The following is a 22,991-nucleotide window of genomic DNA, read 5'->3' as shown; positions in this document are numbered from 1 at the left end:
GAACTTCTGTCCAAATCAGTTCTCTGCACTTAATGTTAATATTGTATTATTGCTGTAGTTACATCAAATGTATTCATCTCTCTCACTGTGGTCCTTCAGATCGCACGCGTCCAGAAATGATCAGCGAAGACCAACAAAAAAATTATGCTCGTGAAACACAGTTCATGCAGAGTACAGAGATACTGCGGCAGCTAGACGACTTCAGGTGAGAGTCATGAGCCCGCAAGTGTATTCCAAAATAAAGTGAACCTGGAGCACTTGGTATTCACAATTCACATTATCTTTAAATATTTAAGATTACATTTTTTGTAAAGTCTTGAAAATGCTAAATGTCCGGCCCTGTTAACAAGTACTCATCTATCCCTGGTGTCCAATTATGATACCGGTCTACCTGTACTTGTTTCCCACATTAGGCAGAAGAGGATGATGGGAATGACCCCCAATGAGCGTGAACTAAATGATGTGGAATCCCATCGTCCAACCGACCGCATCCCCATGGAGATGAAGGAGAAGGCTGTAGCTGAATCCTTGCTGGAAAAGATGGTAGAATCCAAGTAAGATCTGTTATTATAATAAATTTCATGTCTGTATAATACTACCAGAATTGGTATTAATTCATCCCTATTTGATGGAAATAGCCCATCTGTAAGTTTCCTCGGTGTGTGTCTGTTTCCTCTTTGACTGTGTTGTCATGGTTGAGAGAGAACCAGCAGGTGCTCTGGTCTTGTCTGAAACACAGAGCCAAACCTTTGCATTTTGCTGCCCTCCGCAGCGCCTAACCTATAATCCAAGCCTGATTTCTAACTTTCTGATGTGTGATTTTTATTTTTGTATTTTTTTTGGTGGCCTGCTGAGTCAAACAGCATGAATGCAGTGGGGTAAGACAATCACAAATTCTTCTCCCTCTCGATTCGCTTAGACAGAATACAACTATTGTCAAATCTGCATTCACAGTGGATCAGAACCCCAGAGTCTCTGTCGATATTCACTCACCGGCTGCTAAGTGATGCCTATTGAATGTGTTTGAGCCCTTGCAGTGAATTCTATAATAGCAGTATCAGAATTCACTTCACTCACTGTTGTGCTTTATATGCAGTTCAATTAACTGAGGATCAGCTGACGTATCCATGAAGCTTCATTCTAGGCTCTAAAGTTGTTCTTTTGTTGTGGATTGGGCCTTTCTTTGCTTAAACTGATGCAACTCAGTCACCTTTTGAAAACGTAAGGCAAAAGTTAGCTGCTTACCTGAAATCGTACCTGTTTTAATGTATTATGTAAATAAAGTATTGATTTTATTTCTTAGTGATTTAAGTGTGTGTATATATGTGTACGTGTAGAGTCTTCGATTTTATGTGAACGGTTCCTTTAAGCAAAGCAACGTGGGTTCTTTAATTGTCAGGCATCACAAAGGGTCGATGAGTGCAGTAGATTCACATTATAGGGTGAACACTGTGCTGTAAGCATTAATATTACACCCCACGGAAAGTGAGGACCCCCATGCAGGAAGTGAGACAGGAGGAGACCGCTGAGCCTTTCGCCTCTGTTGACCACACATTGCCAATCTGGATTCAGTTCATTATTTTTACACAATGAATGAAATACACAGTGATTCTTTAAAAAAAAAACGGCTTATAAGAGTCATTTGTTTAGGAATCAGAAGCTCAGTATTCACCCAGACAGAATGATGTTTTTTTTTCTTCATTACATTGCATTTATTTTGCAGTCTCTATACTTTAAACGTTTGATTCAGACTCCATTTGTTTTAGCGCTCAGCCCTCGTGATTCATGCAGCCCAAGTTGGTTTGGATGCTCTGTCTAGGCACACCCTTTCTTTCTATTAAAAACACACCACGTTACAACTTGAAGTCTGTCCTATTTATCCCGAAGAAAGAAATGGTGGCAAAGAGAGAGGAAGTGGTAGAGGGAGGATGGAGTCAGAAATGCCACGCTGGCAGGAAGTCTTTGCTCTCTGGCTCTCTGCCAGAGAGAATAATGGAAAGGGGGATGAGGCAGGGGTCACGTTTGAGGCCAGCCGAGAAAGGAAATAAGAGCGGGACAAAAGCCGGTTTGCAGTGAGACAGGATAGTTAATAAATGCTAGACTAATGTGACACTGTTAAGAGATAGAGGCTGCATGGACAAAAACATGCATGGAAGATATTGTGTCTCACACGTTCAATTACATTATTAGAGGCTTAATGCGTCCTCAGAGACTTCACATTTTGATGTCTAGAGGTCTCAATATGGGTATTCAGTCTTCATATGCTTTCAAACAACCATCCTCTGTTTTCCCAAACACTATACACTTCCTCTTGCAGAGTTTTTTTGTCCCTCATTCATTCTTTTCCCTCAGTACAACAGTAATGACCTCACTTACAGACGCTCTTATTGGCTGCACTCCTAATCTGGGAGGCGGATCAAGGTTTTTGATTGGCCAGACGCTGGGATTCCTTATCACACTCCACCTTTTTTATTATCATAGGAAAGCATAAGTATCCGATTTCCCTGTTCTTGCATGCCGGTTGCATCAGGCAAAAACACAGTTAAATAGCAAGTTCCACTGCTGGAGCACTTCGCTTGCTTCTGGACATCGCCTTAGGACAACCTCAGTGCCTTAGGAGAGTGCCATCATAGTTTTTGCAGTTTGAAAAGATAGTGTAGCTCAGACATCTAGTTTTGCAAGAAACTGTTTCATTGCATTTTGTATTTCAAAAAAAATTGCCCGAGTGCATTTTTTGATGCACCACCGGTTTTTGTAGATCTTTTTTTTTTTTCTTTTTTTTTTCTTTTGCAAGTGACAGAATATGTTCATTAGTTTGAATACTGCAAACAATACAACAGTTACTGTCATTTTGAGTCAGGAAAAGCTCGAAACCTTTAGATTCCACCGTCCTAAAGCAGAGTTAAAAACCGGTCGAGAACGAGGAAGAAAAAATGTTACGTAACTTTAAGCGGTGAGTCCTTTATACCAGAACTGTGCTGCATTTTTCCTTTGATATCCCACTAATTAGTTCTGTTTTGTTTTTTGCAGCCCCTCAATTGTTGCCGACAAGGACAAAAGGTGAGTCTTTTATCTTTATCTTTTTTTTTTGTGCAGATGCAGAATGCATGTCTTTTTCTGAGATCATTGTTGCATTATTGATTGGTGTGTAGTTTTGTGTGTTTACTTTTTTATATATATATATATATATATAAAATTAAAGTCATCAAACAGTCACTTTTATGTAAAATTATTTGTTTACTTTTGTGTAGCTGTAAACCCATCTATTCAAATGAAGATTTTATTTTTATGAAGTTATCAGTCGTTCATAAGAGTTTATGATGTTTGGTTGGATTGATTTGATTGCTAAGAAATGCGATATAAGCATGTATTATGAAAAGAATTCCAGGCTGAAGTTACATTGTGCACAGTGTGCCCATGAGAAAGAATGTTAGTGAATACTTGCAGCTGTTGCAGTTGTTAATTTTGTCATGCACAGCTGTGTCACTTAATCCATGCGTGCATGAGACAATGGACATGCACATGTGCACAGTCTCCTCCTCCAGACTTCTGCCCCTCCCCTTTCCAGTCCTCCTCCCTCTCCCTCCTCTCTTTCTCCTCCTCCATTGGAGATTCTGTTGTTCTTTCAAAGTGAAGGAAATAGCTTGCCAAATGAAGATCCTCTCTGAGGCACTTAGGCAATTTGATAGTACACTCGGGGATTGCACTGAATAGTTGCAGATCACATGACTTGAGTTGAACAGCGGAAAATCCCTCGGTTCACAAACTGTCTCACTGCAGCTGTGACATTTAGACATTTTTGTTTAGTGAACCCTGAGGGCTAAAATATACACTAACATTTAAAAGTTTGGGGTCAGTAAATTTTTAATTTAAGAATTAAATAAAATTTTCTGCAAAGAGGCATTAATTTGATCAAAAATACATTTTATAATGTAAAAAAATCCATTCTTTAGAGAATCATAAAAAAAAAACTATGTACCATGGTTTCTACAAAAATATAAGGCACCAAATCAGCATATTAGAAGTATTTCTGAAGGATCATGTGACACTGAATACTACAGTAATGTCTTTTGGTAAATTAAGCTTTAACATTACAGGAATAATTTACATTTATATTTTACGGTGCACATTTTTTGTGTTATTAATTTTTTTTGTTATTTTTTATTATTCTACTTTAATTTATTTAAAATGTGAATATTATTTTGCAATTTTATTATTTTTACTCTTGACAAAATAAATGCAGTCTTTTTGAGCATGAAAGATTACTTTCAAAAAAGTAGTAATATGTGTTTATATATACAGTCTATGCAATTGTGAATTTTAAGCACTTAGTGTTCATAAAGCACATCATAATTAGATTTTGTGGACATCTGAGTTTATTTAAAATACCAAAAATACCAACATTTCAAACTCATCAAGTGTCTCAGAAACCCTAAATAACATGCTTTTTTAAATTTATTTGCAAAATTAGGTTGTTGAATTGTTGCTGATGACACAGTAAGCTATAAAGTGGCTTTTTTCAGTATTCAAATTTCAATATTCTTTGTAACCTGTTCTGTTTTTTTTTTACTTCCTTCAGTAACTGTGTCTTTGGAGCAGTTGCCTTTTATATGAAGCAGCTTGGTGTCAAGACCAGAGCACTTGACAACAAGAAGACTAAGTCAGGATGGCGGCCCTCTGTCCCTTCCGTGCTGAAGGTTAGATGCTTTCTCCATAGTTTATTATACAACATAATTCCTCAGATTTTTCGTTTTACAAACTGAATTTGTGTTATCTTGTCTAATAGTATTGTTTCCTTTTCTGTTGAACAGCCATGGGGAACCAACAAAATCAACAAAATAGATAAAAAAATTCCTCCATTCTGTACGTACTCAATGAAATCAATTCCTTCCTCTCCCTCAGAACACATTCCCTACTTAAATCACACGCTCATTGACCAAACTTGTATTATTTCACTGTGCATTCAACCATTTATACTAATTACCAATAACATCTCAGACACCTGCTAAGATCATTGAGACCAATGTATAGAGAAACCAGAAGGTGCTTCTGTAACTTATAACATAAGAAACATTCTGCATATATTTACTGAAATACCTTTAAGGTCAAAGATGGATGTAGTATTTAAAGGAACTTGTTTGTGTTGCTGTTTTCCTCTTGCAGATGATGGTAAGCAAACTAGATTGGACTTTGAAGGTATTATGGTCTGTTCTTAGATTCTGTCCTCTTGGATGGTACATTCACTTGCTAATCAAATCTAATGCATGTTTGCATGTTCCACTTCAAACTCATGGGTTTGTCTGTAGTTTCCATTTCCTTATCCATCTATTTAGCAAATCTGATTTGTTTTTTGGTTTTTTTGGTTGAGGTGACTTTGGTTGTGATAATGTTTTTAAAAAGTGTTTTTTAATGCTTGCTTGCAAATCTTTTAATGATCTTAATATACCACATGTGATGTATTCACGAACAGATTTCAGATTTTTGTTCAGATTTTTGTGTGTGTTTGTTCATGTTTGGGTCCCCATTTACTTAAGTTTTATGGGCTCAATGAACCTTTGAATTGCCCTTGCCCAAATATGAATGACTAACACTCGATCAAACTCCTGATTGCCCCTTTCTCCTTCATCTAGTTGTCCATCTGTAATGTCTTATTGTTAGAACCACACAATGATCAATCTTTAATAATTGTTAGTAATTGCGCATGTTTGACTTGTTGCTTTTGATTCTTCCTCTCATCTGCTCTTTCTTACTTTCTCTTGATCTAGTAAAGCCAAACAAAGGAAATGCCCAATCTCATCGAGTGTCCGTAAGCGATAGCGGTGCCACTTCAGGGCGGAAACTTGGTGTGGCGGTGTCAGGTAGCACGCATGGCTCGGAGAGTGAAGAATTGACCATCAGCGTCAGTGTGACTCCTAGTCCTGACTCTCAGAGTGACACAGGTGAGGAGCAGAAAATCCCTCTCATGTGTTTTAGATTTAAGCACATTGGACATGGGGGAAATCAACTAACATGGTGTATGTGAGTCGTCTGAAAATATAAATGGGAAAGAAATGAATATGCACAAAGCTGCCACCATACTTAATCAGGGATGCACTAATATTAAATTGTGCCTGACGCAGACAAGCCAATAATTATTTTCATGTTATGGCCTATAACCAAGAAATGTTGTATATCCTAATTTTGTACTCTTTTGTGTAAATAAATAATAATGAAAAAAACTGATTAAAAAATCATTTTAATTGCTACATGAGAACAATAATTTGTTTATAAATATACAAAAAAGTATTATTTATATTTATTATAATGTTCATTCTGATTCTGATTTTTTTTTTTTTGGTGGAAAATCTGCATTATTATGTAGTAAGTGTTGTTAATGATTAAAAAGATAATAGCAGGTAATCGAAATGTAAAAAATGTGTGTGCAATGTAGTGTTATTTAGAGGGGTCATATGATTCAATTTCAATCGCAAACCATTTAAAACGATTCAGTTCGCTTCGGTGAACTGGTTCAAGAAGATCCGGTTACATCGAGTGATTCGTTCGTGAACCGGATATCACTAAACTGCAGTGAACGTGCTTACAACTGCCCTGAAGAGAAGACAATGCTGAATAAAGTCGTAGTTTTTGTTATTTTTGGACCAAAATGTATTTTCAATGCTTCAACAAATTCTAACTGAACCTCTGATGTCATATGGACTACTTTGAAGATGTTTTTCTTACCTTTCTGGACATGGACAGTATACCGTACACACAGCTTCAATGGAGGGACTGAGAGGTCTCGGGCGAAATCTAAAATATCTTAAACTGTGTTCCAAAGATGAACGGAGGTCTTACCGGTTTGGAACATGAACATGGACATGAGGGTGGGTTATTAATGACATAATTTTCCTTTTTGGGTGAACTATCCCTTTAAAGCAGTCATGTCAAGGAGATACTGTGTGTTTCTAGACAAAAACAAAAGCACTTTATTTGGCCTTCCGAAATATGCATTTAGGAATCTTTAAGATTACTTACAATTGAACAGTAACGCATTCTATAGATGACCATTTCTTGAACCTAGGAGAGGAGGTAATTCTGACTTTGCTATGACAATCTGTGCTTCTGAATCCGCTACTGCAAGTATGTTTTGTTATTATTTTTAGTATTTGCTATTGACTGTTCAAATCCAGAGTTTTGTGTTTGTGTGTGTGTGTGTGTGTGTGTGTGTGTGAGAGAGAGAGAGAGAGAGACAGAGAGACAGACAGACAGGGTCACACAGTGGAGTCAGCTGTCTTAAACCTTCAGTGGATTGTGTACTGCAAACACATATGAGCTTCATCACTGTGTGTTACGCGACTCTGTTCCCCTTTCGAGCTTGAACTGATGGTAAAACTAAAGGACATTATTAACTGTCTTTACATTTCTTTTGAAAGATGAAGCTCACAATTATGGAAAGGGGTGTTACATTTCCGACAAGTGCTTGTGGTGATTGGCCAATCACAATGCACTGGGTCAGTTGGCCAATCAGAATAGACTGCGCTTGTCGGAAGGAGGGACTTTGTAGAAAACTACGTGTTTGAGAGAGGCGGGGCATAGAGGACTTACAATAATGTAGAGTTTTTGAAACATGTGTTTTTGGAACATTAAAGTGTCAACATATTCTTTTACACCAAATAATGATCTTTAAAAAAGCATCATATGACCCCTTTAAGTAATATTTATATTCTATTATGTAAAATAAGCTTTTATGTTCTCATTTAAATTTAATTTTAAGTACTTAAGTACTTAAGTGATGATAAGTTTCTTTAAGTTTGTAATATCGGCTGATAACTTGTATGTTACGAGTATATCATGATACCTAGATTCAGTGTGAAACAAGCAAAAAATACAAATAAATAAGGCTACAAGTAGGCTTTGATATTATTAATTATTGTCTTTTTCTTCTTGTAGGTGTCAACAACAATCGCTCAGACCCCAAACCAGAAGGTGGAGATGCATCTCCTGTCAGTACTGGTGGGAGTCTCTCCATCTGTGAACCTCTCTCTGTCATTGACATGCTTCCAGATGAAAGTCTGGATGGAAGCAGGTAAGAAAGAAGGAAAAGGAATTAAAAGCAGGTATAAAAACAATACATAAGAAAAATGAAAAACATTAAACTAACATTTTAACTAACGTTTTAAGTAGTACAGAAGTAGTTAACAGTCTTACTTTGTACTACATAACTAAGGGAGGGTGCAAAACTCCCTGCCTGCTTTGTATCGAGGAGTGTGCTGTGTCCCTCCTGTGCTGCTGCTCCTGCTGCTGCCCGCAATATACGCTACCCTCCTTAAGGACGACAAATACCAAGACAATCCCTTACTGCGCGTACACGCCTCCCTCCCTTTCCCCTCATATCCTGACTCCCTTTCTTCCTACTTTAATTTTTTAACTCTGCATTTTGTCGCCTCCTTTACTTTTTTACCTCTTTGTCTGTTTGTTCCTTTTCCCACCTGATGTTTTGCAGTGTACGGCATTTTTGTTAGCTTTCAGTTTACAGTTTATCCGTGTTGCAGTCTTCGCATCCAGTCCTCGCAATGTCCTGCAATGTTGCACCAAGGCACTATGCTATAAAAATAAGCAGATTCTGTCTGAATTTGCAAATATTATAACTGCCCAACTGTTTGAAAGGTTATGTTTTTGCTTCTTCATTTAGTAGGTAGTTATTTAGCAGATGCTGTCATCCAAAGTGACTTTCTGTGCACAAATGACAAATCATGCTGGAGTAACCTGACGTTCTGTAGTTTGGTACAATGGCGATAGTTACTTATGGGAACTGAACCAGCAACCTTTGGTTTTCAAACATAAACATAACTTAAAGGGTTAGTTCACCAAAATTTGAAAAATTTGAAAAACCTTAAATTGTTCCACACCTGTAAGACCTTCGTTCAGCTTCAGAACACAAATTAAGATATTTGTGATGAAATCTGAGATTTTTCTGACCCTGCAAAGATTGAAACACAACTGCAATGTTCCCAGACCCAGAAATGTAGTATGGACATCGATAAAACAGACATTGTGTCATCAGTGGTTCAACTTCAATACAAGAGTACTTTTTGTGCACGAAAAAAGCAAAAATAACATAACCTGTTATAATTCTTCTACCAGAGTTATCATCTTCCACCATTTTGGAGAGTACCACAATGCTTTTGTGCACTTTCTCCTGAATGTAATCAACATAATCAGCGTTGTTTACGTTCAGGAGAAAGCATGCGCATGCTGAAAATAAACAATGCTGGTTACGTTGATTATGTTGATTACATTCTGGGGAAGTGTGTACATGTGTCATGGTACTCTACAAAATAGTGGAAGACTTTAACTCAAGAGCAGAATTGCTGAATAAATTGTTATTTTTCTTTGCGGACAAAAAGTATTATCTTAGCGTCACAAAAAGTTGAGCCACTGATGTCACATGGACTGTTTTATCGATGTCCTTACTACGTTACAGGACATTGGAACATTTCAGTTGCATTGCTGTCTATTGAGGGTCAGAGAGCTCTCGGATTTCATCAAAATATCTTAATTTGTGTTCCGAAGATGAACGTAGGGCTTACGGATTTGGAACTACATGAGGGTGAGTCATTAATGACAGAATTGTAAATTTTGGGTGAACTGACCCTTTGAAAGCTCAGTGTAGCTCCTTTACTTAATGTTTATAGGATATGGCATAAAACTAGCTTTGCTGGATTAGCTGTGCATTTTTATTTTGCTCGTGCAGCTCTCCCTCGTGTGGAAACATTGTTTGTTGCTGTTGTCTGTTGTTGTACGCTCTGTCTCGCTTTGTTGTTGGCCTTGAGATTTTGTTCAGGGTAGTGTTGAGGTTAGTTGGTTTATAGTTGGAAGTTTTGGTTGGGTGTTTGTTGTTAAACGATTTGTTTTTTGTTATGCTGTAACTGTTCGTTCGCCCTATGTTTTTACAGAAAGAAGACAAGGTGGGTCTGCGTGATTGTCTCTGGATTTTCTGCCAGCCTCAACTGCTACTGATCCACACATGTTCTCTTACTAAACAGTTTACATTACATTTTATTATTCATACAGTATAAAATATTGCACAATGAATGTCATTGTTTTTAAGCTTTAGATTCATATTTAGACTCACACAGACATTCATTTGAGACATTCACTCACTGCATGGCTAAGTATGGTTCTTCTTGGGTTTTGGGGCTTCAGGGATTGAAGGCAGAAGTGTCTGCTTTTTGGGACGCTTTGCACGAATGAGGCCACTAATTAGGCAATATTGTTTTATTTCAGTATAATTTAGGTGTTGCACTGAGATGCCGTAAATGACACATTAGAAAGAGCTGGAAATGTTTGTGAATGTGGATTTCAGAAACGGTCTTAGAACTGATGGTGCTGAATGAATCTTCCTGATGAACTAGTGCTAAATAACATGTTACATAGTGGTTTTGACATCATTTGTCTTTAATATTTCACTTGTTTCTTCTTCATCACCATTCAATTTTCTGTTTCTATCATCTGATCATTTTACCTTTTGGTCTGTGTTCTCTAACCTGTCACTGTCTTTTAATGTTCTTTCCACATTTATATTACTTTATTACTCCTTTCCTTTCCGTTCCTTTCCTTTCCGTTCCTTTCCTTTCCTTTCCTTTCCTTTCCTTTCCTTTCCTTTCCTTTCCTTTCCTTCCCTTCCCTTCCCTTTTTTTACTCTCTTCCTTTTCCCTCTCCTCAACCCCCCCCCTCCCCTCACTTCCTCTTGGGTGTTCAGGAATGTGCGCCGCAGCGAGAGCCTTTGCGTGGAGCGCCGTCACTCTCGCCGTAGTGGCTCTACCCGGGCCAAGCAGTCTCGCTCCCGTAGCGATGTGGACCTGCAGTCAACCTCTACCTCTCAACCCCTCTCACCCTCCCCACAGCATTCAGTCTCGTAAGGCAAAGACTAACCATCACTCACACTCATAGACACACTGTCCACAGGAGACAGCAGCACAAGGGGCTTCTCAGTAACTGTTAGAATCCAGAGATTGTAATCATCACTACCTTTAACAATTTTGTTTTACAGTGCTTAACACATATATTCCCCTTCATTTGTCTCTTAGTGCGGAAGGTGGATTGGTACCTGACGGCCTCGTCACTGATCCTGAAGTTAGCCCCTTGCCTCTACAGGAGGAAATGGAGCCCCGTCTCCTGGAGCTCGAGCAGGACCCTCCCAACTGGAGGGGCCTTGCTTCTTCCGAGGACCTGAAAAAACTGAGCAAGAAGGAAATCAAAAGACAAGAAGTCATCAATGGTAATACAAGCAAGAATATAGCAAAACTATTTGATGCCTTATTTTGTTGAATCTGCTATGAAGCAGGGTGCAATGATGAACACATTTTTCTCTGTGTTTGTCAGAGCTGTTTACGACAGAGCACGCTCATGTTCGTATGCTGAGTGTATTGCAGACTGTGTTTTCTCGTCCGCTGGAGAAGAATGATATTATGAGCATAACTGAGCTGGCCACCATCTTCCCCAGCCTTGATGAGATCATAGAGATGCACTGTACGTATCCACTTCAAATATATATTAATGCAATCTGCATGGCTTTAAAAGATTTTGATGGCCCTTCAAATTATGAACAGCCTTGATATAGCTTCAATCCATTCTTTTTCTAGATGCTTTTTATGAAAACCTGAAAAAACAGCGGCAGGAGGATGAGTACATTGTCAAAAATATTAGCACGCCACTTCTCAACAGGGTAAGTAGCTTAGTGTGCTAACTGCTAGTTTATCATGTTCTCTCTCAACACAGTGTCATTCAGCATTTCAACTTGATGACATGAACTTATATTAGCTGTTAAACAAATAGACATGTCTCTATCTCTGTAGTTCAGTGGATCAGAAGGAGAATGGTTTCAGAAGCTCACCGCTCGCTCCTGTAGCTACCAGTCCTGGGCTCTGGAGCAGATAAAGAACAAACAGAAGAAGGATCCCCGTTTTAATGCTTTCATACTGGTACATTTACACTTAAAACACTGTTTTTCAGTCAACATTTTGGAGACTAGGCATCTCAAAATGTCTTTTAACGAAATCTTCTGTGTTTGTGTTGTAGGAGGCAGAGAGTAAGCCACAGTGTCGGAGGCTACAGCTGAAGGATATCATTCCCATAGAGATGCAAAGACTAACCAAGTATCCTCTCCTGCTGGAAAATATTGCCAAGAACACAGGTAAGTGTTTTAAATCTAATTCGTCTTTATTTTTTAAACCCTTTTTTGTAAGTTGTGCAAAACCTAAGTTAATAAACTATATTACAAATATAAAATGATCAGTTTAACACATTGATTTTTTTCAATTAAATCAAATCAGCATCACAACATCGCATTTTGTCATAACAGGATTAAATAAGTATGAATAAATAAGCAAACAGAAGAAATGCAATATAATTTATTTCTCACAGATGATGAAACTGAAAAAGACAACATTAACCAAGCAGCAGAATCCTGTCGTAAGATCCTCAACCATGTCAATGAAGAAGTCAAACTCATGGAGAACCTGCTGGTGAGAATTCAGTAGAAGTTCCTTCAGATAAATATGGTCTACTGTAAAAATGTGTGGTCTGGCAGTATCCAGGCGTTACTACATTCCAACATGTTTTGATGTATGTACAGTATTTATCATGATACTGTGTATAAAAATAAAAATTCAGTCATCATTAATAACTCATCTTCGGAACACAATTATACAGTACTTTGTGCACAAAGAAAGCAAAAATAATGACTTTATCCAATATCTTTTTTTTTTTTTTTGTGCACAAAAATATTGAACGGTTTTGAAGTACGGTTGAACCACTGATGTCACATGGACTATTTTATTGATTTCCTTACCATCTTTTTGGACCTTTATAGCAGTAGTTGTTTCTGTCTATGGAGGGTCAGAAAGTTTTTGGATTTCATCAGACATAGGCGCCGATTTATGTTTTTCTCCGTGGGTGCTCAAGGGCGCACGCCATTTAAAAAATTAAAAAAATAGACTATTCAAAAAATATTGCATTTCAGAACCTTAGGCTAATGGACAGCGGCCGATACAAACAAACACAACAGCGTCACTTCTCAAAAATACAAACAGGATTGGAGATGAAAAGTTTAACTGACACGTAACCACTAATGCGTTCAGCTTCTTGGGAAATTAATGTTTTGTAAATATTGATTAAAAAACTATTGCGAAAGGACAGCGTTTCCATTAACCGATTGTTGTGACTAAAATAATGAGTTCCCTTTCGAGAGTACTCTCGTACTGCGTAAGCTAGCTTACGCTATGGGAAAAGGTCCCCTTTTCTCGAGAATATGAAGCCAAAAATTATCCTTAATTTTTAAATAATGTAAAACGCAGTGCTGCAGCACAGCAGACCCAAGCGAAGCGGCTCGCGCGCTTATTGGCTGTGCTGCGGCAACTGCAGCAACCTATGGTGAGGCGGCGGAGAGTAACGAACCAATGGGGGCGCTTCGCGCCCATTGGACGTCAGAGCGCGCCAAAATAGGCGTGGCTGGAACTATATAAGCCACCGCTTCACCATAGGGATCAGATTTCATCTCCTTCAGCGATCTCACCTGCACTTCGCTGTCTTCACCGGAGAAGCCTCTACACGCCGTCGAAAAGCCTCTCGGCGGGATAGCACTGCAACGCAGATCTGAGGACGCCGGCTCGTGCTTCATCTCGACGCCGCCTTCAGCACTCGCTTCCTGCTGCGCCATCCGGCGTGACTATATCCTTTTCAAAGCTAGTGTGTTTGCCGCTGCATCACACTTTTTTCCTCCAGAATTCGAGGCGTTGTTTCAAATGCCTCGGGCCTGCGCTTCCTGCCGAGGCCCTCTGCCCAGCGAGGACCGCCACCTCATCTGTGTCTCCTGCCTGGGCCGCGAGCATGCTGAGAGCGCACTCTTCAAGGGCGGCTGCCCTGAGTGCGACGACATGGCTATATCGACCCTGCGGGCTCGATTAGCTCAAACCAGCCACGATGCTCCACCCGCTCCGCCTCTTCTCTCTCAAGTGCCGCGTAAGAAACGCCGCGATCAGAGAATGCCTGAGCATACTGTTACACGCGAGCTCACGCCGGAACACTCCCCGCGTGCCTCGCCCGCTCTCGCTCCTTCGCCTGTCCTCTTCGTGGACGAGCAGCGCCAGTCCCTGCTCACCAGCGCCCCCTTCTCCTTCGGAGCGCCTGAGGCGGAAAAGGACAGACACGACAGCCTTTCTCTCGCCGCGTCCAGTAGTGAGGAATGGTCGGGCTCCATTGCGGACCCCCCCCCCTCTACAGCACCCAGCTGCACCGGACAACGCGCCGATATCGACGCGGAGCTTACTCGCGTGCTTACAAGGGCTGTCAGCGACCTTCAGCTCGACTGGTCTCCTCCAGACGAGCCCGCTAAAAGCAGGCTGGATGAATGGTTCCTGCAGGGGCGCCCTTCGGCCCCTCTGCAAAGAAACGCCCCCTTCTTCCCGGAAGTTCACAATGAACTCACGAAGTCGTGGAAAGCCCCATTCTCCGCACGCTTGAAGACTTCTGTCTCGTCAGCGCTCTCCTCTGTCGACGGCGCCCGAGACCACGGTTACGAGAGCCTCCCCCCTCTCGAGGAGGCTATTGCTGCACACCTCTGCCCGCCCTCAGCCGCTGGATGGCGGTCGAAGCCTGTGCATCCATCCAAGCCGTGCCGCACCACCTCAGCTCTCGCTGGCCGAGCTTACACCTCCGCTGGTCAAGCCGCTTCGGCTCTACACACCATGGCTGTGCTGCAGGTTTTTCAGGCCAGACTTCTCCGTAACCTGGACGAGTCTGCCCCAGATACCTATGACTTTAAAGATCTCCGCAGCGCTACTGATCTAGCCCTGCGTGCGACAAAGACCACAGCACAAGCGATCGGCCGAAGCATGGCAAGCCTCGCTGTTTTAGAGCGACACCTCTGGCTCACGCTCACGGAGATGAAAGACGCCGACAAATCCGCCTTTCTCGACTCTCCTATCTCGCCTTCCGGCCTCTTTGGCCAGTCGGTTAAGGGTTTCGCTGAACGCTTCACTGAGGCTCAGAAAACGTCGCAGGCAATGAGACACTTCCTGCCGAAACGCTCTAGCTCTGCTGCGGGACGCCGTAGAAACGCGCCGCCCCCTCAGACCTCGAAGCCATCGCAGCCAGACTTACAGTCTCGCCCAGCGACCAAAACCCAGCACCGCTCTCGCTCTACGAGCCGCAAACCGCCAGAGAGACGGGGACCTCGGCCCAGGATTGTGCTGAACCCCGAGCCTCCGAAGCCCTCCTGACCTTCGGGCTGAAAAGACCGTGGTTAAGTCCCGCTGCGGCCGGACCACCACACAAGAAACCTCACATGCTTCCTCCAATCCCCTCACTAAAGGCGGTTGGAGATGTCTATACTGCAGTAAACGAGCCTGTTACAATGCACGCACGCCTGCACACAAACGCCGTTTTTACGGCGACCTCAATAAAGCACAAAAAGAGCTTTTTCTATGTAGGCAGTGTGCCCACTACACAGTACGCACCCCTACATGTATACACACTCCCCCAAGTGTCACAAAGACTCACTCGGGTCTCCTTTCATGCCCACCTTCCCGCTCGCGCCGGAGGTGCTCTAAATGTAGCGCGCGTGCCCACTTCTCAGTGCGCAACCCTACAAATAAGCGCTGTCACCACAGTGTCACAAGCACAGCATACTCGAGCTACTGGTCCCCTCATAACAGGCGGCCAGTGCCCGAAGCACATTCAACCCATAGCCGCACGAGCCGCTGCATGGCAGGCCATCCCCGGCATATCAGATTGGGTTTTGAATATAATAAAACGAGGTTACTCGCTCCAGTTCGCTCGCAGACCGCCGCGCTTTCGCGCCGTGGTCGAAACGAAAGTGAAAAGCGAAATGACACACGTCCTTCGCGCCGAACTGATAAACCTTCTTGCAAAAGGGGCGATAGAAACTGTCCCCCCTGCGCAGCGCGAGTCAGGCTTTTACAGCCGCTACTTCCTCATACCAAAAAAGGATGGCGGTCTCAGACCCATCCTAGATCTCAGACGTTTGAACAAAGCGCTTATGACGCGATCGTTCAAAATGTTAACTACCAAACAAATACTCGCGCAAATTTGCCCGAGGGATTGGTTTTTCTCAGTGGATCTGAAAGACGCTTACTTTCACATTCAAATAGCACCCCATCACAGGCCATTCTTGAGATTCGCCTTCGAGGGGCAGACTTATCAGTACATGGTTCTTCCATTCGGCCTCTCCGTAGCGCCCCGTACGTTTACGCGGTGCATGGATGCCGCTCTCGCACCCCTGAGAATGCGGGGAGTGCGAGTATTGAACTACCTCGACGACTGGCTAGTTTTAGCCCATTCCGAGGAACTACTGACGACACACAGATCCTGGATCCTCAGCCATTTAGAATGCCTGGGTCTCACGATCAACACTGTCAAGAGCGCTCTGTCTCCCAGCCAGAGGATTTCCTTTTTGGGGATAGACATAGACTCTGTGACATGTACAGCGCGTCTGACGTCACAGCGCGCTCTCACTATTCAGCATTTAGCCGTGTCGTTTAAAGCCGGGTCTCTTTACCCGCTCAAACGATTTCAGGAAATGCTAGGTCTGATGGCATCAGCCTCTGCGGTTCTCAAACTGGGCCTGCTGCGCATGCGCCCACTACAGCGCTGGCTGAGAGACCGTGTTCCAGCGCGCGCCTGGATTTCCGGCCGCGCGCGCATCAGGGTGACCCACGGCTGCATCGCAGCTCTGGCCCCTTGGAAAATAGCCAACTGGTATCAGTTAGGCGTAAGCACGGGCGCTGTCTCGAAATGGAAAGTAGTCTCGACAGATGCATCCAACCTCGGTTGGGGCGCCCTGTACGAGGGCAGGTCTGCCTCCGGCCTCTGGTCGAGCCCGGAGCGACTGTTACACATAAACTGTCTGGAGATGATAGCGGTCGAACTATCCCTGAAAGCTTTCCTCCCATTTTTAAAGGGCCATCACGTTCTAGTCAGATCAGACAGCATGTCAGTGGTGGCCTACATAAATCGCCAGGGTGGTGTCAGGTCAGAAACCTTGCACACCCTGACCGAGCGTCTTCTGACATGGGCACATTGCAATCTGCGCTCGCTAAAGGCAGCGCATGTACCTGGCATCCTGAACCGGGGCCCGGACATGCTTTCCAGGGCGAATGTTCCCCCTGGGGAGTGGTCTCTTCACCCACAGACGGTTCAGTTGATGTGGAGCATCTTCGGCAGGGCAGAGGTCGACCTCTTCGCCTCAGAAGACAACGCTCATTGCCCAATATATTTTTCAAAGAGCAGGGACGCGCTGGCCCTCGATTGGCCCAGACGCCCGCTTTATGCCTTCCCACCGGTCGCGATGCTGCCGCAGGTCATCGATCGGGTCAGGAAGAGCAGATGTGCTATGCTGCTAGTAGCCCCACTCTGGACGACCCAACCTTGGTTCTCCGAGCTGATGCAGCTGTCCAGTACAGCCCCATGGCCAATACCGCTGCGGAAAGATCTCCTCACGCAGCTGAAGGGCGCGCTCTGGCATCCCCACCCCGAACTTTGGGCCCTTCATGTATGGCCCCTCAACGGGTACCCGGGAACCTCCCTGAGGGAGTGTTAAAGACCATTACGGAAGCCAGAGCGCCCTCAACCAGGCGCCTATACGCGCAGAAATGGTCAGTGTTCTCCACCTGGTGCGGGACACGGAACCTAGACCCTCACTTATGTGACGTGTCGGAGATACTCTCCTTCCTACAGGAGCGTTTAGATGCGGGCAGATCCCCGTCTACGCTCAAAGTGTATGTGGCAGCCATTGCAGCTTCTCATGCTCCGGTGGCCGGCCTATCACTGGGAAAAAACGAACTGGTCATTCGTTTCCTTAAGGGAGCTCGTCGGATGAACCCTCCCCGACCCCCTTCAATCCCTTCCTGGGACCTGTCTACGGTCCTAGAGGCCTTAAAGGGCCCCCCTTTTGAACGGCTTCAGTCTGTCGATATGAAGCTTCTTTCATTCAAAACCGCTTTTCTACTGGCTCTGGCCTCAGTCAAGCGAGTGGGGGATTTACATGCGCTATCTGTAAGCGCTGACTGTCTCGAGTTTGGGCCTAATGACTCCAGAGTCATTCTCAGACCAAGACACGGCTATGTCCCCAAGGTGCTCTCAACACCGTTCAGAGCGCAGGTCATAAGTGAGTGAAGTGAGTGAAGTGACATTCGGCCAAGTATGGTGACCCATACTCAGAATTTGTGCTCTGCATTTAACCCATCCGAAGTGCACACACACAGAGCAGTGAACACACACACACACTGTGAACACACACCCGGAGCAGTGGGCAGCCATTTATGCTGCGGCGCCCGGGGAGCAGTTGGGGGTTCGGTGCCTTGCTCAAGGGCACCTCAGTCGTGGTATTGAGGGTGGTGAGAGAACTGTACATGCACTCCCCCCACCCACAATTCCTGCCGGCCCGGGACTCGAACCCACAACCCTTCGATTGGGAGTCCGATTCTCTAACCACCAGGCCACGACTTCCCACATCTCGCTGTCATCTCGCTGTCAGCCCTTTCCTCGCAAAGCGACGAAAGCAACGCGAGCTTCATCTGCCCCGTCAGGGCTCTTAAAACCTATATTGCACGCTCCGCCTTATTCAGGAGGTCGGACCAGCTCTTCATATGCTTTGGTGGGCGCACCCGAGGTCTCGCCACCACGAAGCAAAGCCTATCGCGATGGATAGTAGACACTATCTCGCTGGCTTACAAATCTAAGGGCCTTCACTGCCCGTTCGGCATCAGAGCCCATTCCACCCGAGGTATGGCCTCGTCATGGGCGTGGTCCTGCGGGATACCACTGGATGATATCTGTGCGGCGGCAGGCTGGGCCTCTCCGTCCACATTTATTAGATTCTATAATCTGCAAGTCCCTGCCCTGCAGGCCAGGGTACTTTCTATATAGACGTGCTAAGCCTTATCACGTCCCCCTTTTTTTTCGTTCCCTATATAAAGCTCACTAAGGTTGGCTGTTGGAACTGGGATTTCTCCTGCTATAAAGCCCCGAGCTCTCGCCTTGGGCTGTGACAGGTCGAAGTTCCCGAGCACGCACGGCGTTTTACATTGTGTTCCCATAGCGTAAGCTAGCTTACGCAGTACGAGAGTACTCTCGAAAGGGAACGTACTCGGTTACTAACGTAACCTCGGTTCCCTGAGATGAGGGAACGAGTACTGCGTAACCTGCCGTGCTATGTGCTCGGACCGGGTGATCGCTTCAGTCGATTTAAAACCTGATCCCTATGGTGAAGCGGTGGCTTATATAGTTCCAGCCACGCCTATTTTGGCGCGCTCTGACGTCCAATGGGCGCGAAGCGCCCCCATTGGTTCGTTACTCTCCGCCGCCTCACCATAGGTTGCTGCAGTTGCCGCAGCACAGCCAATAAGCAGGCGAGCCGCTTCGCTTGGGTCTGCTGTGCTGCAGCACTGCGTTTTACATTATTTAAAAATTAAGGATAATTTTTGGCTTCATATTCTCGAGAAAAGGGGACCTTTTCCCATAGCGTAAGCTAGCTTACGCAGTACTCGTTCCCTCATCTCAGGGAACCGAGGTTACGTTAGTAACCGAGTACGTTTCTGGGAATGTCTACCTCATTTATGTTTCGAGGTTTCTTTTGATAGTGGCATGGCTTTTCTTTGAGGTTTCGAATCCATTATTCATATAGGCTAAAAAAATATTTTTTTTATTTTATGTATTTAACAAAGAACTCGTATTCTGTCCAAAAGTAGGCTACTTTTGTGTTCATTAGTTTTTCCTCTTTTAAACCGTATATAGGCCTATACTTGAGCAGAAAAAATGTTCCCATTTAAACCCTGTTACGAACTTTAAGGAGTCTAGGGAATGTACCGTAACATTTACATATTAACGTACTGCTGGGTATGAAATGAGGTGGAAGAACATGACAGACAAAACTTTGAAAGAGAAAAAATACTGGACGTTTATTCACAAAAAGCCAAAGCCACTAGATCCAGTAAAATAACAATAATAATGTGCGCTATGTACAAGGTGAAAATGTAAACAAACAAACAATAAAATGGGAAAAGAACGAAAGCGGCGCCAAAGGAAAGAACAAAATATAAGAAAACAATCCTTAATCTAAACCTAATCTAACCAAAGCAAAATGTAGAAAATAAACCAAAATCTTCAGTGCAGTTTTTTATAACAAATCTGTCCATTTTAGACTGATTAATGATTAGTGATTACGGAAAGCAGTAAATGATTACATACTCGCACGGCACTGTATAGTGGGGGATGGGACGTTTTCAGAAACGCTGTGATTGGTGGATAGGATATGGAACATGCATGCGACTGGTTATGTCACTGTCACTGACAACAACATAACCAATCACAGTGTGGCAGACGCTTCATAGCGCCAACTGCAATGTTTAATTTTAAATAAATGTAGCCTACTGGCAGTCTGGCACTGGCACACGTGGGTGCTCATTTTCCGTGGGTGCTCGGTATTTTCCGTGGGTGCTCGAGCCCCGGAGCACCCACGGTATCGGCGCCTATGTCATCAGAAATATCTTAATTTGTTGTTCGTCTGGAGAGGAACAAGATTTGGAATGATAAAAGGATGAGTAATTCATGATAGAATTTTCATTTTTGGGTGAACTTTACCTTTGAATTGTTCTTACTGTTATATAGCCCACCCTATACGGATCGTAATCTTTAATATGCATTTTCCCAACCACCACTCTAAATGTTTTCTACTAAATCTCTGCCCATCTTCAACTCAGATTTTGAAAGACTACCAGCGCCGGCTGGACACCTCAGGTCTGAAACCGAGCAATGACCTCTACAGTGAGTACAAGGTGAGAAATATCTTAATGCCTCATTTGTATGTTACTAATGCAGACACTCTGGGGCTGATATGATCCACTCTTTTCTTTGTTCATCAGAACATTGATTTGACCACCAGAAAGATGCTATTTGAAGGACCTCTGACATGGAGGGTGACCAAGGAGAAAGCGATCGGTAACCCCAAATGAGTTTATTTGCTTCCAGTGCTTCCATAATCAAGAATTCAGCCTCTTACTCATCCTACTTTTGTGCGTATTTGCAGATGTCTACTGTGTTTTGCTGTTAGACATGCTGGTCTTGATTCAGAAGCAAGATGATAAGATGCTTTTGAAGTGTCAGAGCAAAAGCAACATCGCCGTTCAGGAAGGCAAACAGATGCTGAGTCCAATAATCAAACTAGAATCGGTTTTTCTCAGAGACGTGGCCACTGGTGAGTGAGTTCCAGGGAATTAGCATGTTGTACTCTGAAGAACATCAATCTGATGTACAGTTACTTTTGTTCTTTCCATCAGACCCGAAGGCCCTCTATGTTATCTTCACCTGGGACAGCGGAGCACAGATCTATGAACTAGTGGCTCAGACCCTCGGGGAGAAGAAAAAGTGAGTGTGTGAACCATATAAAGCCATTTCAATGTAACACTCATCTGAATGACTGACAGGCAAGTCATATGAAATCCTGCTTCAAAATTTAAATCCAAAATACTCACAGTCTGTTTTATGCTCCAGTTGGACAGTGGTGATTAAATCTGCGGTTGAAGAGTTGAAGAAGAGAGATGGGAATAAGCTGAAAAGAGAAAGAGGTGGCAGCATGCCCAGTGGACCTACATTCCAGTGAGTGTGATTTTTGCAAATAGCAAGGCCCCATAAGAGTAACTGGGCATCCTTTTGAAGGTGGCAGTGAACTAGCAAACTCTTAATCCCACTTCAGTCATAAAAACTCTTTTCATTTCTTTTCTGCAGTTTCCAGGGCCCTCTTAGCCCAACTGAGAATGGAGAAAACCCTTTGAAAAGTCGCGGTGGGGAGACTTTTGGCTCTTGGAAACAGATATTAAGTCAGTCCAAGTAATTTTACTGTGGTTTTATAATGCGAGTGTGTTTTATTTCACCATAGGCCGATTTAAAGAAAGTCTTACTGATGAGAAGAGTCGAGAAACTGGTTCTTCACTCATAGACTACCTAGCAACCAATGGTTTTGACCTGCTCAGCCATAGCCACGCTCCTCCAGAGAAGTCTGCTATTGGTGCTTTGGATGAAGGTCAGAATTTGTGTCATTTCATGCAGGTCTAGCAGTGAACACATACAATTTCATGCTGTACTTATTCTTTTGTTTGCTTGTATACCTCTCACAGTCATGTGTTTGAAGAGGCTATTGGTCGGTAGTATTAGTCTGTCCGATGACTCTCAGACTCCTGGGGAAAATGGAGGGAAGGCACCTGAAAGCCAGGAGGCAGATGGAGGTCAGTCGTCAGGAACTGCACACATATTGCTTCAGGTTTTTAGCTGACGAAGTTCAACCTCACACTTAATCATAGTACAGCTGTGCTGAATACCTGGAGTCTCTGAATAAGCATGCAAAAACAAAAAGAAAAACTGAACTTTCAAATGTCATTTATTCTAATTCTAAAAGAAAAGATGGAAGACGGTCATAAATTCATGCCTTGGGGATGTTTTTTCTGATTGATATATTGAGATCCCCAAATGCTTTTTTTCTTCTTAGTGGAGGAATCCAGCACAGAAGAAAGTACTGAAGGAGGTGAGAGTGGGGGAGATGGAGGGAATAAAGGAGAAGAGGACAGAGAAATCACCGCTCCTCTAGTGCTTTCTCAGGAACGCTTGGAGGAGGTACAGAGGAGACTGCAGGCGCTTGAGGAGCAACTGAAGAGACTGCAGGTGAGGAGAAAGCAATTGCATTTGTGAAAGAGAACAGGGTCAGTTCTTGAAGAGGAGAAAATCTGAACGAGGTGCCCTAAGTAATACACATCTCTGGTGTTGTGTTTGTTCCAAGACTGTCGAGGAGGACCATCATAAGTTGCAAGAAACTCTTGCGAAATATTTACTTCATGGGGGCCATTACAACTGAGAAAAATCACAACCTGCTGTTACAAGGTACTACCACATACTTGATATAAAACCATATTTTTTGTAAGTATAGCAATTCATTTTCTATC

At 43.3% G+C, this 22,991-nt stretch overlaps 2 protein-coding genes across 4 annotated transcripts in view; both read left to right on the top strand.

The window, feature by feature from the left end:
• Positions 1–22,991, top strand: part of cd79a (CD79a molecule, immunoglobulin-associated alpha) — a 131,028-nt gene that overhangs the window by 101,938 nt on the left and 6,099 nt on the right. The window lies entirely within an intron of this gene.
• LOC132158466 (rho guanine nucleotide exchange factor 1-like) overlaps positions 1–22,991 on the top strand; it is a 50,933-nt gene that overhangs the window by 25,174 nt on the left and 2,768 nt on the right. The window contains exons 7-32 of one of the 3 annotated variants that reach the window (XM_059567892.1): positions 100–205; positions 414–554; positions 3,031–3,060; positions 4,580–4,697; positions 4,812–4,863; positions 5,164–5,196; positions 5,766–5,939; positions 7,930–8,065; positions 9,936–9,947; positions 10,742–10,897; positions 11,070–11,260; positions 11,365–11,511; positions 11,625–11,707; positions 11,838–11,963; positions 12,061–12,175; positions 12,406–12,506; positions 20,760–20,834; positions 20,922–20,997; positions 21,086–21,253; positions 21,336–21,423; positions 21,550–21,654; positions 21,784–21,839; positions 21,935–22,078; positions 22,173–22,280; positions 22,541–22,713; positions 22,829–22,929. In XM_059567892.1, coding sequence (XP_059423875.1) covers positions 100–205; positions 414–554; positions 3,031–3,060; positions 4,580–4,697; positions 4,812–4,863; positions 5,164–5,196; positions 5,766–5,939; positions 7,930–8,065; positions 9,936–9,947; positions 10,742–10,897; positions 11,070–11,260; positions 11,365–11,511; positions 11,625–11,707; positions 11,838–11,963; positions 12,061–12,175; positions 12,406–12,506; positions 20,760–20,834; positions 20,922–20,997; positions 21,086–21,253; positions 21,336–21,423; positions 21,550–21,654; positions 21,784–21,839; positions 21,935–22,078; positions 22,173–22,280; positions 22,541–22,713; positions 22,829–22,903 — 2,789 coding nt within the window. In that variant the 3' untranslated portion in view covers positions 22,904–22,929. Of the gene's footprint in view, positions 1–99; positions 206–413; positions 555–3,030; positions 3,061–4,579; positions 4,698–4,811; positions 4,864–5,163; positions 5,197–5,765; positions 5,940–7,929; positions 8,066–9,935; positions 9,948–10,741; positions 10,898–11,069; positions 11,261–11,364; positions 11,512–11,624; positions 11,708–11,837; positions 11,964–12,060; positions 12,176–12,405; positions 12,507–20,759; positions 20,835–20,921; positions 20,998–21,085; positions 21,254–21,335; positions 21,424–21,549; positions 21,840–21,934; positions 22,079–22,172; positions 22,281–22,540; positions 22,714–22,828; positions 22,930–22,991 lie in introns of those variants that run through there. The other 2 variants (XR_009437688.1, XR_009437687.1) reach the window with 2 other exon arrangements.

This window comes from Carassius carassius, chromosome 15, assembly GCF_963082965.1.
Source record: "Carassius carassius chromosome 15, fCarCar2.1, whole genome shotgun sequence".
NCBI classification, from domain to species: Eukaryota; Metazoa; Chordata; class Actinopteri; order Cypriniformes; family Cyprinidae; genus Carassius; species Carassius carassius.
The sequence above is the reverse complement of the archived record's forward strand: the minus strand, read 5'-3'. Positions and strand labels throughout refer to the sequence as shown.